Source organism: Schistocerca serialis, chromosome 3 (assembly GCF_023864345.2).
Source record: "Schistocerca serialis cubense isolate TAMUIC-IGC-003099 chromosome 3, iqSchSeri2.2, whole genome shotgun sequence".
Taxonomy (NCBI): domain Eukaryota; kingdom Metazoa; phylum Arthropoda; class Insecta; order Orthoptera; family Acrididae; genus Schistocerca; species Schistocerca serialis.
Window position 1 is genome coordinate 620,744,094 of NC_064640.1, and position 14,398 is coordinate 620,758,491.

General features: G+C 40.9%; 1 protein-coding gene and 1 non-coding gene across 5 annotated transcripts in view; both read right to left on the bottom strand.

The window, feature by feature from the left end:
• LOC126470510 (solute carrier family 41 member 2-like) overlaps nucleotides 1–14,398 on the bottom strand; it is a 481,647-nt gene that overhangs the window by 33,333 nt on the left and 433,916 nt on the right. For all 4 annotated transcript variants that reach the window (XM_050098407.1, XM_050098405.1, XM_050098408.1 and 1 more), the window contains one exon: nucleotides 695–1,032. In XM_050098407.1, coding sequence (XP_049954364.1) covers nucleotides 695–1,030 — 336 coding nt within the window. In that variant the 5' untranslated portion in view covers nucleotides 1,031–1,032. The remainder of the gene's footprint in view (nucleotides 1–694; nucleotides 1,033–14,398) is intronic.
• On the bottom strand, nucleotides 4,092–4,166 carry Trnas-uga (transfer RNA serine (anticodon UGA)). The gene has a single exon. It is a non-coding gene; the product is annotated as a tRNA-Ser (tRNA).

The window sequence follows — 14,398 nt, forward strand, 5'->3', positions numbered from 1 at the left end:
ACTCAAGGTGGCACAGCACTGTGACAAAGGTGGACAGAACAGAAAGCATGACAAAGTATCTTCAATTGGTGTTTGCTATGGTAACTGCCTGTAAATAACTAGCTGACAATCACATTGTTAATTTGGTCTAGGTACAGTGTGTAAACCTTAAAAGGAAGCAAACTCAGGATTCAATTTCTCATTGACAGTGAGGTCATAAGTAACAGAGCACTAACTTGAATTGAGGAGGGGTGGGGAAGGAAACTGGCAATCTACTTTTCAGAAGAACCACCCAGCATTTACTCTAGCCAGTTTAGGGAAACCATGGGAAAACTGTATCTGTGTGCCTGGAGGAGGATTTTAACTGTCAGTCTCCCGAATGAGAGGCCAATGTGCTTTCCATTTGCTCTGAATCATAAAATGGTTCAAATGGCTCTGAGCACTATGGGACTTAACTACTGAGGTCATCAATCCCCTAGAACTTAGAACTACTTAAACCTAACTAACCTAAGAACATCACACACATCCATGCCCAAGGCAGGATTCGAACCTGCGACCATAGCGGTCAAGCGGTTCCAGACTGTAGTGCCTAGAACCGCTCGGCCACCCCGGCCGGCTCTGGATCATAAAAAGTCAGTTATTAGGGTATATATCAAGAAGCTTGTTAACAACAGACAATGGAAACTCATGTTAGCAAAGAGTAAGTTCGACACACCTCGACAGTGCCGAGCAGCAGCCCCGAGCCGATGGTGCCAGCACCCGCCAGGAAGAAGGGCACAGAGACCTGCAGGATGGTGTGGTACCAGCGCTCCTGTTTCTCCTGTGGAGTCTCGTCAACAGTGGCCACTGTGGTGATGGTGGCAATGCTGGCAGTGCTGGCCAGTGAGAAGCCACCTGGGGTGGTGGGTGACTTATCATCTGGCGGCACTTTCTTGCTGGCATTCAGTGAGGGCATCTTCTCAAGCGGACTCTTTTGGCCACTGAGCTTATCCACATCTACCAACACATGCTCCCCGGGCACCACTTCGGGCAGGTCTGGGTAAGCCACCATTTCTGCAACAAAGTTAATGCAAGTTTATTGTGATACCAGCTGCTGCTTTTTCACATTTAAGATTTTGGATGATAAAAACTATAACAATTGGTTTAAGTATATGCAGTAAATTACAGTTAAACTAACTATGAACATGTGATCTCAGTAGCAAGTGGAAATGACATATTCAGTTCTCGATTTGACCTTCCAGGAAGTGTTTTTAAAATTTAGACTTCTTGAAATATTATTTTAACACTTGTCAGAGGATTTTAAAAGTATGAATATAACAGATTTGCATCAAACAGTGCAAAAGTTCTTTCATACTATGTCTCAAAATCTGCAGTTCTGATACCAGTGCATACAATCACTCTATTCTTCGTTACCGTCCATTGTCTGGTAGTTATGTAAGAGTCGAGGTTCACATGATTGGTGCACTGAAGCACTCAGCCTGCCAATGTTTGATTTATCTCAAGGCAATAACTAAGCCCCAGTAAAACCAAACCTGGCTTTTCTCAAAGCAGATTTCTTTAACTGGAGAAAGGTACAGAGAATTTCAAAATACAGAAGAAGAGTCTTTTTCTTCCAGAGCCTGTTGCAATTATTCAGAAATGTGAAAATAGCATGTCTATGATTGGCAACTTGGACAAAATCTGCTGGCTGATCACGAGAAAGTTAGAAATTATCAGTTAGTAATTACCAGTTCACTCAGGTTCCTAAATGAAACAGCAAATGCATTGAAAGGTCATGGAACCATCACTGTAAATCTCATAATACTTCTTGATGAGGAAACAAACAATATAGTAGAACTGAAGATCTGCTTGAAGTGCTGCAACACACAATGAAGTACTGGGAATTATAACTCACATGGAACATTGTGCAACAAATAAGAAATTCTTCATTTTATGAAATTATTGCAGCTTCAATGAAGGAAGTAGCTGGCCTGCCGCATTACCCTGAAATGCCCAAAATAAATGAACTTTTTCTGCATTTTGCACAGTGTGCCAAACTTCAGGGTGCTAATGCTGGAAACAAGTGCTTTCTTGCAAGACTCTCAAGAGTAACTGAATTTCTACGTTCCCATTTTATCAATGGTGCAGCTAATGTTTGGGCAGAACAAGGGTGTGAATGAAGCCCTTGAAGACCAGCCAGAGAGGCATTACATCCACTGCAGGAATCACTGGATGTCACACTACAACAAGCTTCATGAACTGTGGTTGATTGTGTTGTCTTGTTAACTGTGAAAGAAATTGCAAATATAATTCTAGGATACACAAAAAGGAAAACATGTATGGATATGATGTGGGATCGTCTGGTGTTGATAAGACAAATCCAGATCTGAAATTTCAAAGGCTGATACGAATGATGATCTGTAAGTATAATGATGATTTGTAAGCATAAAATCTTTGAAACATTTTAGGGAAAACTATGACCTGATCCAGGAAACAGTAACTGAAATATTCAATGCACAGAGCTGAATTAGAGTTGAAAGGCAGACATTTCTGTGGGGCTATGTGAAGTGGCTCAAAAAATTTGAGACTATGTTTTATACATCAGTCACTATGGAAGTGTTTGGGCTATGTGGAGAACTAACTAGATGTCTACAGAATCCAAATTATAATGTAGGTGAAGTGACATTCTGTAGATGTTCTAAAAGCAGCCCTTGCTAATAATATGATTGCATAAGCATTTGATGCACTGTTAGAGAAATCCAAACATTATTCTAAGAACCTCAATCTGAAAGTTCCATAAAACTGAAACATTATTTATTCCTGGGGAATTGTCTTATGAATGGAGATTTAAGAGAAATATTAGAAATTCATGATTTTCTGAAGGAGGCCGGTCGAAGGTTCAAACAAGAGGAATGAAGTGTCCATCCCGTATTGAATGGTGACTTTTTATGTACTCCAAAGATAAATCCTCCATCTACACAAAATTTGACTAAGTTGCTTTGAGTACATACACCTGACTTTACTCTCTACAAGCTTCATGCACAACTTGAAATGCTGCAAAACATTACAAATAGAGTAGAACCATGTAACGTATCACTGTTGAAAGACAATATACTGTTGAATGTGTTAGGGTTAAAGAAGTGTTTCAGCAAGTTATTCACTTGGTCATTATGATTAAGAAGGTTGAAGTGTTGTCAGCATTCTCTGAGAGGGCATCCAGAGCCTTGTGACAACTTAAAACTTGTCTCGGACCAAAAATGGCACAGTTGTGACTCGGCCATCTACCTCACCTCTTATATTCATCAAGACAGGGCTAAAAAGTTAATCTCATGGCTGTCATGAATGAATTTGTTGTCCAGATAGGGGAAATGAAAGCTGCATTTAGAAATTGTGTGCAAAATTTTTGGAGGGAAAAAAAGACCATAAATTCCTCCCCCTCCTTCAAATAAATTATAACTTTTTCCCATTAAGCTGTGCTGTAAAGTGTTTCTGAAATAGTAATAACAACAACAACAGGTTTACCAGTGGCTCATTGTTTTTGCAGGCAACAATATATCTGAACTACTGTTTGTAAGTGGTTTCAGAGGAAAGTACAACTAATGTCTTCCCTGCTATGTGATGAATTTTTCAAAATTGAAGAAACAAAATTGTTTTCAAGAAGCAGGATATATATAACTGGTCACATATTGTGACTCTTGGAATTAATGAAGTGTTTCTCTTTTTAGAACAACATAGCACTGTCTGATTAAGCCCTTCACACACTTTTGATATACATATTTGCTTAATAGCTTTGCTGAAATACATAGCTTTAATATACATCAGTCAGAATCAGTGAATAGGTTTACTTGCCTCCCCTCCTCCTCCCCCCCCCCCCCCTCCCACAAAGAAAAGAGTTGCTACATCACTGTATTCAGATTATTAATGGAGTGGAAAATTTAGTTGTGATGGGGGACTGGAATTCAACAGCAGAAAAAGTAAGAGAAATAAAAAAGGTAGGAGAATTCGGACTATGGGAGAAAGAATGAAAGGAAATGCCACCTGGTAGAATGATGCACAGAGCACAGTTTGATCATTGCCTAAAACTTCATATAAGAATCATGAAAGAATGAAACTTCCTGGCAGATTAAAACTGTGTGCCCGACCGAGACTCGAACTCGGGACCTTTGCCTTTCACGGGCAAGTGCTCTACCAACTGAGCTACCGAAGCACGACTCACGCCCAGTACTCACAGCTTTACTTCTGCCAGTACCTCGTCTCCTACCTTCCAAACTTTACAGAAGCTCTCCTGCGAACCTTGCAGAACTAGCACTCCTGAAAGAAAGGATATTGTGGAGACATGGCTTAGCCACAGCCTGGGGGATGTAAAGTAAGAAGTAAAGCTGTGAGTACCAGGCGTGAGTCGTGCTTCGGTAGCTCAGTTGGTAGAGCACTTGCCCGCGAAAGGCAAAGGTCCTGAGTTCGAGTCTCGGTCGGGCACACAGTTTTAATCTGCCAGGAAGTTTCATATCAGCGCACTCTCCGCTGCAGAGTGAACATCTCATCATGAAAGAAGTTTGTATATGTGGGGGAAACCTGGAGACACCTGTATGTTCCTGATAGATAAGACAGAGATTTAGAAACCAGATTTTAAACTGCAAAACAGTTCTAGGGCCAGATGTAGACTTTGGTCATAATTTATTGGTAATGAATTGCTAATTAAAACTGAAGTAACTGCAAAAAGTGGGGAAATTAAGGAGATGAGACCTGGATAAATTGAAAGAACCACTACTTGTTGAGAGTTTCAAAGGGAGCATTAGGCAATGACTAACTGTAACAGGAGAAAGGAATACAACAGAAGATGAGTGGGTAGCTATGAGTGATGAGATAGTGAAGGAAGCAGAGGGTCAAATAAATCAAAAGACAAGGCCCAACAGATATCCTTTGATAACACAAAAGATATGGAATTTAATGTCTGAAAGGAGAAAATATAAAAATGTTATTCAATCTGAGCACTGGGCAAGCAATGAAGGAAACCAAGGAGAAAACTGGTGAGGGAATTAAAATTGTGGAAGAAAAAAAAATTAAAAAAATTATATTTGCTGATGACTTTGTAATTCTGTTGGAGACAGCAAAGGACTTGGAAGATCAATTGAATGGAATGGACAGTGTCTTGAAAAGAAGTTATATTATAAGTATAAGTAAAAGCAAAACAAGGGTAATGTGAATGCAGTCAAATTACATCAGGCAATGCTGAGGGAATTAGATATGAAAATTAGAGAGTAAAATTAGTATATGTGTTTTGCTATTTGGGTAAGGGAAAGTCTGATAATGGCTGACATGGAAAAGATATAACACGCACATCAGTTACAGCAAGAAAAGCATTTCTAAAAAGAAGATTTGTCAACCTGTTGATGTGTTCACATCAAGGTAATAGATATATCTCCTCTGGTTCAAAGACTATGTAAGCTAGCCAGTATCGATTTTGTCTCACGCTGGCTGGGTATATAGCACATGTCCGAGGCAAGCAGTGGGGCTGACGGAACTGAGCCACCAGGAGGCACAACTGTCGTGCGCTGCAGCTGGAGCACAGTGTGTGAGAGAGGCGAGTGATGGCTGGACTGCCTTGGTGTTAACACCGGACGTTGATCTGCTCTCCGGCCCTCAGGCAATTGTTATGGGGCTCTGTTTCCATTTGCTGGAGTTCCAGTCTTACCGATAATCTTTCTAGTGAGCATCATTCCAACGACAACTGTGGTTATCGCAAAAATTAAAGAATTGCACAGGCTCGTTCGTTGTATAAAAACTTTCTCAGTTCAGATTCAGATTATGATACTGGTGCTGCTCATTACTTGTCGTTAATTAATATTTGAGTAAGCCGGGACATGCTAATTGGTTGCGAAAGAGGCATTTTGGTTTTTGTATGTGTATATCAGTGAATGTTCTTTTCATTAGTTAAAGCCATGTTTTTTTTACTCGTAATTAAGTTGCTGGGTCGTTTTCTTAATTGTATGGCCACTATTTTATTGTGTTTTATTTACATGTTTAAGACTGCAACATATGTATAAGGCAGGCGGTAGAAATGTTTCTAATAGAAGATTTATGTGTGTTCTAGAAGGCTTTCTTGTTCCGATTTCAATGTTTATGTACCTTGGCCTGGAGGAGTATGTGGGTCATGTAGGTCCATTCGGAGAGCAAGAAGTAATGTGTCCAGAGCAGGACTGTAAAATTCTAAATTGTCTGAGTAGCTTATGCTTAAATGTGTGGTAATTAAGCTTGCAGAAATTTTGCTTGTTCAAGGTTTGCTAAGATAACGTTGAATGTTCAATAATTTTATTCTTCTTCTTCTTCTTCTTCTTCTTCGTTTCACCCAACTTTGGGGTACGTTGAATCAATCACTTCTGTGTGTTCTGTGCCTTTCTTTTCGCCCAGTACTGCTTCATTCTTTCTGATCTTGCTTTTCTTTCCTCATCAGAGATGACAATCGTTCTTTTCTTTCTATTTTGGAGCTGGAATCCCTCTTTTCTGTCTTTGCTTATCATTTTTGCGGTCCTGTCTGTGAGCATTTTTTCTGTGATGTGTAGTTCTCTTAAGTCTTTCTCTGTTTGGATAAACCAATTTGGTTTGGATTTTTTATTCCTGAAGTAGTCAAACATTCTTTTTGTAAGTCTATTTGGGTTCATTCTGAGAATGTGCCCATAAAACTCAATTCTTCTTTTCCTCATTGTATCCGAAAGTTTTTCTGTGGTTTTGTAGAGTGTTTCATTTTTGGTATGAATTAGTTTGTCGTTATGAAATTTGGGGCCTAAAATTTTTCTCCATATTTTTCTTTCTTTGATCTCTAGCCTTTCAATTGGGCCATGGTTAGTGATAGATAATGTCTCAGCTGCATATAGTGCTTCTGGTTTAATGACAGTGTTGTAATGTTTTATTTTTGAATTCCATGAGAGGGACTTTTTATTATAAGTATTTTTAGTAAGCTAGTTCAACTTTGTTTCTTCTTAATTCTATTGCTTTTTTCTCAAGGGCGTTCCAGCTAATCCATTCACCAAGATATTTGAATTCTTTAACAATTTCGATCTTTTGGTCTCTAACTTTTTATTAATTGGGTAAATATTTTTTTATGCAATTATGTTTGTGTCTTTTTAATGTTGAGTTTTTTTAGTATATTTTATTTGAGGGAAAGGTAAACTTTAGCCTGGTTGTGAGGTGAGTTTATTTCTGAGTTCACTTCGAAAGCCTTTGCTTAGATTTTTGGTGTTACTGAAATGGTTTAAAGAAAATTTGATAGTGATCATATTTATTTCAAAATTTGTTTGCTAAAGGATAAAGAGTGTAATGAATGTAAATTGTACAGTATATTTTTTTGAGTACCAAGGAATGTGAACATGTGCTGAGGAAATACACTATAATAAAATATATTATATGTGCAAATTTGGGCCTAGTCCTTCCTTAATCAAAAGTGAGAGCCTGTTCTAAAGATTTTAAGTCATCGCTACAACTGTAATATAAACTTAAGTGTCAGGAAGTCTTTTCTGAAGGTATTTGTCTGGAGTGTAAACTTGTTTGGAAGTGACATGTGAATGATACACAGGTTAGGCAAGATGAGCATTGAAGCTTTTTAAATGTGGTGCTACAGAAGATTTATAGATCAGATAATTAACAAAGGAGTACTGAATTGATTTTGGGGGGGGGGGGAGGGTTATTGTACCACTAACTGATTAATAGAAGGAATCAGTTGACAGGGCATAACCTTAAGCAACAAGGATTCATTAATTTGGTAATAGAAGGAACTGTGGGAAGTAAAAGTTGTAGAGGGAGATCAGAGCTTGACAACTGTAAGGTGGTTCAAATGGATGTTGATCGCAGTATTTATGCTGAGAAGAGAAGGTTTCCACGGATAGACTAGCTAAGAGAGATGCTCAAACCAGAATTCGAACTGAAGACCACAACAAAAATTTTGTTTTGTAAAGCGTAACTGAAATCAACTTGCTCTGCTCCATAACAATGTATTTTTGAAAATGTAATGATTTTAAGTTTTGTATTTAAATTCCTGCAGCTGGTGCACCTAATCCCTCTATTTATTATCAATAGCAAATGTCTCAGACAAATGCAACTATTTTATAATTAATGACAATGATTAAAAATTACTTAATTTCACATCTGAGTCCTTTAACAGATCATTCAGTAAACAGTGTAAGATTAATGAATGGACTGTGGGAGGAATGATTGCTTGTACGTCTCTGTGTGAGCTGTTATTTCTCGAATTTTATCTAGCCCGCCTTGCTATACAGGGTGATTCAAAACAACATTTACAAACTTACGTGGTACATCGGGCATACGACAAGGATCAGTTATCACGTAGGAACTGGGGGCTGCAAAAGACATCCAGGGCTACTAAACAGTGTTGCAGCACCCTACAGGAGATGCTCAAAAGTTTGTCCAGATGCATCGATACATGCCCAACATCAATACTGCATCGAATAGCACACCCACTCAAAGATACCTGGCGTATCTCGAAGACACCCTGCCACCGCAACAATTCTGCCACTAGGTCCTCTGTGCGATGTAACAGTTGTTTCATACACAAGACCTTTCAGAGACCCACAACAGGAAAAAATTGACTGGGGACAGATTGAATGATCATGGAGACCATGTGACTGGCCTACGCAAAAAAAAGAAAAAAAATGGAAAAATTGTGGTAAGGTCCCTAGGCATGGCAACACCATTCGGCACGCCCGACAGAAGCTCTCACAGGAATACGAGATACGTGCAACCATCATGTCGGTCTGGGAAAATGTATGGCCCAAGTAAAAAGTGTCCGACGATGGCAGCCCCCACATTAAGGATAAATTGCTTTGTGAGGCATGCATACATGTAGCAAATGGGTTCACATTCGCCCACGTATACAGGTTGTGAACGTTAATCACATCCTCGAGTGAGAACACGGTCTCAAATGGCTCTGAGCACTATGGGATTTAACATCTATGGTCATCAGTCCCCTAGAACTAAGAACTACTTAAACCTAACTAACCTAAGGACAGCACACAACACCCAGCCATCACGAGGCAGAGAAAATCCCTGACCCCGCCGGGAATCGAACCCGGGAACCCGGGCGTGGGAAGCGAGAACGCTACCGCACGACCACGAGATGCGGGCGAGAACACGGTCTCATCAGTGAAGATGATAATTGCTGGGGAGCTCTGGTCTGCAGCGGTTTCCTGCAGAAACCACCACGCCAATCCCGTGCACTTGTTTTAGTCCCACAGTTGCAATGCCTTTACGCATTGGGAATGAAACGGATGCAGTCCTTCATCGTGTACAGTGTGCCAGACGGAGTATTGGGAGATCTCAGTGGCGCGGTACACACCTCGTGTACGCGTTGAAGGCATACGCCAATGTACCATGTCAGTTCTGAAACTTTTTGTTGTTGTTGTTGAATCACACTGTATAACTGAGCTCAGCCCGCCGCGCTACAGCCGCGGGCTGGCAGGCTAGCAGGCCGGCCCGCCAGGCTGTGCGCTGCGCTTTTACGGATTCACCACTGCTGCCAGTCTACTGTGACGCAGTGCGCTTTGTGTCTGTCCCCAAGGTCATAAAAGTTACGGGCAAAAATGTGTCTTCGACGTCGTGCACTACATGACTGCTTTATATGTCAATGAATTCGTACTTTGTGACTTATCAGCGAGCCCGCCCTACAAAAATGCAGTGCCTCTAATTCCTGCACTGTATGCTTGATTTGTGTTATTTTGAAACTAATTACACATCCTCAAAGTTAACCTATTCTTTAATTGTTGTTGCTGTCATATGCACGCCTCTGATCACAAAAAAGACCTATGTGGATATCGTAAATGGCTGGAGTTGCAATAAAAAGTAAATAAATAGATAAATAAAAATGAATAAAGTGGCATCTCAGTGAAGCACAGAAATTCGAACGTTCATTGAATTTGCTGTCAACCTGTCCCTGTATACTTAATCGAAACAACAATAGAAGGGGAGAGGGGGTAGATACAGGGCCAGACAGAGCAGCCCGGTAGGGAAGCGGCGGGCCGGCCAGGCGTGTCAACTGTGTACGGTGCGGTCCAGGCCGCGAGACAATAGTTGAGACTCAGACCGGGACTCGGAACCACGAATCCGCCCTGCCGCGCGGTTTTGCCTTGTCCATTACATTATTCGAACACGGCTCCTGCATCGACTCAAACTTTCAATGTCACTGCTGCTTCCCTCCTTTTACTTAATTAATTTGATTCGGCAGGAGCGTTTTTAGTAACCATAGACCGCATGGCTGAACCTGTGGGGCGGGCACTGTCAGTGGAATTTTTGTGATAAACTCGCAAAATAACATTTTAGAATCATTTTAGAATTAAAAGTCAATAACGCAGCATTTCAGGTTTACTGACTAACTATGCGAAGTTTTATTATACAGTTTATGATTTAATGAATTGAAGAGATTTTAAGAAACGTAAAGAACTGAAAAAATTAATGTAATCAACTATATTATTAACATTGCTATAAACAACGGTAATTATTAAAAAGAACAAAAGACTAATATTTATTTCCATGAAAAACTCAGTATTTCAGTTTTAAAAGTAACATATTGCAATTATAAGCAAATATGTTTGTTATACAAATGCAAGAGATAACAAGAATCTAAGAACCAAGAAAATTTGACTAATATTTAATTCAAATAAAATACGTTTCTGAACAACCAATCTTCAAATGAAAATTTCAATCCAGCAGCTATATTTGCTATTAATGCAGCTATTTGTAATATCGTTCTTATTTATTTGTCTTTCTATACCGCTTTAAATACCGAACGAAGCCAGAATTTCCCGCTAAATGTTAAAATACTTGACAGTTGTGTATCAATGGTTTCTTAAATTCTGACTATGACGCTATGATGTCACGAGTCAGTAATCCGTCTGCCAGAAGCTACGGATATTAAGAAATTTTGTACGCTGCTGCACTATATTGTTAACGAATAAATATTTATGAAAGGGGTCTCCTACAGCCTCGAGAGCAGAATCCGCGTCTGGCGACAGAAAGAAAAAATAAAACTGTGTATTAGTTTGGATGAAATGAACTGTGGAAGAAATCGATTGCCCGCGAAAACGAACTCACTTAAAACTGACAAAATTTCCTCACTTATTCGTTTAAAAATTGTACTGCAAACTCTGCCTCCGTTAAATTCATTCCCCCAGTGGTATACACAGCGAAAGGACATATCCTCGTGCGTTTGCTACATCGCCCTAAGAGCCACAGCAGACGTCAATAAAATTTGGGACAAAACTTATATGCATCGCCACTGTACGCTTGGAGCCATTCTATAGTATAGGCGCCAAACGATAAAGCCTTAGACAGGTGGCTACTGCGACATGAAATAGTTTTATTTCAGCCACAATCAGCGCCGGCCGGCGTGGCCGAGCGGTTCTAGGCGCTACAGTCTGGTGCCGCGCGACCGCTACGGTCGCAGGTTCGAATCCTGCCTCGGGCATGGATATGTGTGATGTCCTTAGGTTGGTTAGGTTTAAGTTGTTATAAGTTCTAGAGGACTGATGACCTCAGAAGTTAAGTCCCATAGTACTCAGATCCATTTGAACCAAAATCAGCCTCCTCTGAATTGATTTTCCGCACTGAATTGTTTATTAACTTCAGTCTGAAAAAAATCTCTAAATATACTCATATATTATTTAAAACTTAAAAAGTGGCTTTTTGTAGTGATTATGATGTCTATATTTCAAATTACTAATAAACTTGTCACTTTGCGCGCAACGCTCTTTTTCTCGGCCCCTCCGAACACATTACAGTGTAGCCGCCTAACGTTAATCACATATGTATAGTCTGCTCTCTCGTCTTTTATATATACGGACGATTTGGCTAGAACCATTACAATATGAACAGTCGTCTCCGCGGACCGATTTTTTTTCCTCCCGCAAGAAAAATAATTATGTCCTAATGGAATGCTCGCTACACTTCTTTCGTTCAATTGCGACATGTCTTGCTGATAACTGAGCGAACTGATATAAACAACGTAGGCCCTTGAATACAGTACCTCTGAGGACAGAGTTGAAGTGCACAGGAGCCAATCACGCCTTGTCCGTCTGGAGCCCGAGATTGCGCAACCCTTTGTATTCTACTATCGGCGCAACTTGAGGGGGGAGGGGCAAACACTAGCCGCTCACCCTTGAGCCAGGCGGTGAACGCACTCGAGAGCGAGAGCCTTGAAAAAACACAGCACTCATTTCAAAAGAAATTCTTATCTCCAAACAACGAGGAGATATTCGGAAACAAGTGCAGCTTGTAATTACCGCCACTTGCTTATCTGGCACGGCCTGATATCGAGCCGAAGTTAAATGGGGGTGTTTGTGGCAGTTATTAACATTCCCCAGAGCAGGCGGTCGGATTCAGCTGTCATCGAAGAGGAAAACTTCCGCCAAAAACTGACCCAGTAAAAGCGAGCAGCGTCGTTCTACATTCAGATCACAATATCAAAGTACTGACAGTTGGGCACCGAAGGGGACGATGTTTTAGCACTGTAATGGCCTGATCGCTCTTCTGTTCACTGACGCTGCTAATTCAAACATTCTGTTGTGCAAAATAATAAACTGGCACAAAGAAACAAAGTACACAACCAAAACAAATTTCAACGGTTAAGTTACCGGACAACAGCAGACGTAGTCAAGTTCGTACTCTGGTTGGTTATTGCCATGGTAGCTCTCGTGTTAACTGCTGTCAAACCACGCGATTATTCTGATCAGGCTTTAACTGCAGAGTGGAAATCGAGATTTACTTTTCTTCCATTCAATTAAGTTACGCGGTGTACACTAGATTCTTTTACATAGCAAATCTGGGCGTGTCCTTTGTATCCCATGACATCGTCCTCAGCAAGGGACACTTAACAACCGTGAAAGATGTTTGCAGCGTACAACGAAAGTTATTTATGTAGCTGAAATCATTGCTGTCATTTTGTGTGGTTCTCAGGTTTCTAGTTTTTTCGTGCATTAGCTTTCACGTGAACCGGCTTTCCAGTGAAAAGTAACTGTTTATATATCTGTTTTCACTAATGTAATTTATTCTTGTTTTAAGAGCTTGCTGATTTTGCGACCTTACTGTGCAGTCAAAACTTTGTGGAGTAGATTTTAGTGCTAGTTTTTTCATCGTTCTCGTTTATAATTTGGTGTGCACCACAGTCATTAGCACCACAGTCAGGTTGCTTGCTCAGATCTGTTTGTTCTCTGTCAATTAACCCTGACTGCTTTGATTGTATTTTTGAGTTCTGGTGCAGCCTTCTTTTTTTTTCACAGTACGGAACGGATAGGGATTGTGCTTGTGTGCGGACAGAGGGAGAACTGGACGCCTTCCGGAAACAGATGAAAGCAGTCCTGGCTACGATGGATAGGTGTGAGGTTTCTGCTCAAAGTTGCAACGACGTTGGGACACTAGTGGCGAAAGCTCCGACACCTTTGGTATCCTAGGAGTCCTCAGGAAACACCGTTGTCACTGTGTCTTCCGACACGCAACTTCTGGTCGATCTGTCTTCACTCGAGGAAGAATGGTGGACAGTGGAGGGTTCGCGTGTCTCTGAGTAGAAGGCGAAAGTGAAAACTGGTCGCACGGCTGCCGCCTTGCGCGTTATAAACAGCTACCTAGTGTTGGTAACAGTTGAGCCAGCACTGGATACCTCTCCTGCTGGTCCAGTGGCCGATTTTCCTGCCCAGTCTGTAGATGTGCAGAGGGTCGGTATGCTAGTCATAGGGAGCTCTTGTGTTAGGCGGCTAATGGAGCCTCCTCAGGGAAATAGCAGCCAGGTTGAGAAAGGATGACAGTGTGCTCTCAGTGTGTTTGCCGGAGTTCTCACCCTAGATGTGGAGGCGGCTCTGCCGGCGGTTACCGAATCAGCTAGCTGCAAATCGTGCATTTCTACACGAACAACGGTGTGCATATGGCTTTTTTCCGTAGGCTGTAGGCACCACCCTTGGGATTAGTGATGAACTGCCTACCGAAATCGAAGATAGATCAGCCACAGTATTCTCACAGAAAGTTCGTTCTCGCAGATCGGAAACGGGAAAGGTCAATATGATATTGGAAAACTACAGGAGATCCATGGAAATGTCCCAGAATTAGTATCGGCTACCGGTATTAAAGTTAATAATGCCGAGATAGCCTTAAGAACAAATCTGATTGAAAACGGGAGTGAATAGCAACGGCATCCTAAATACAGATTGGAATATAAATCGCAATCATAGGTTAGACGCCAGTAGCGGGGGCGTATTTACTCCAGTAAAGAATTCGATAATACATAGAGAGTTTATTACGGATTCTGAACGTGCATGTGGGTGAAGTTAGGCATCAAAGGTGGGCCAAACATGATAACCGGACCAATCGGACACTTTTGTAGAAAATATGCGTCAGGAGCTGTAGTGACAGAGCGCTTCAGAGAGACCTTGCAAATAGAGTGAAGATG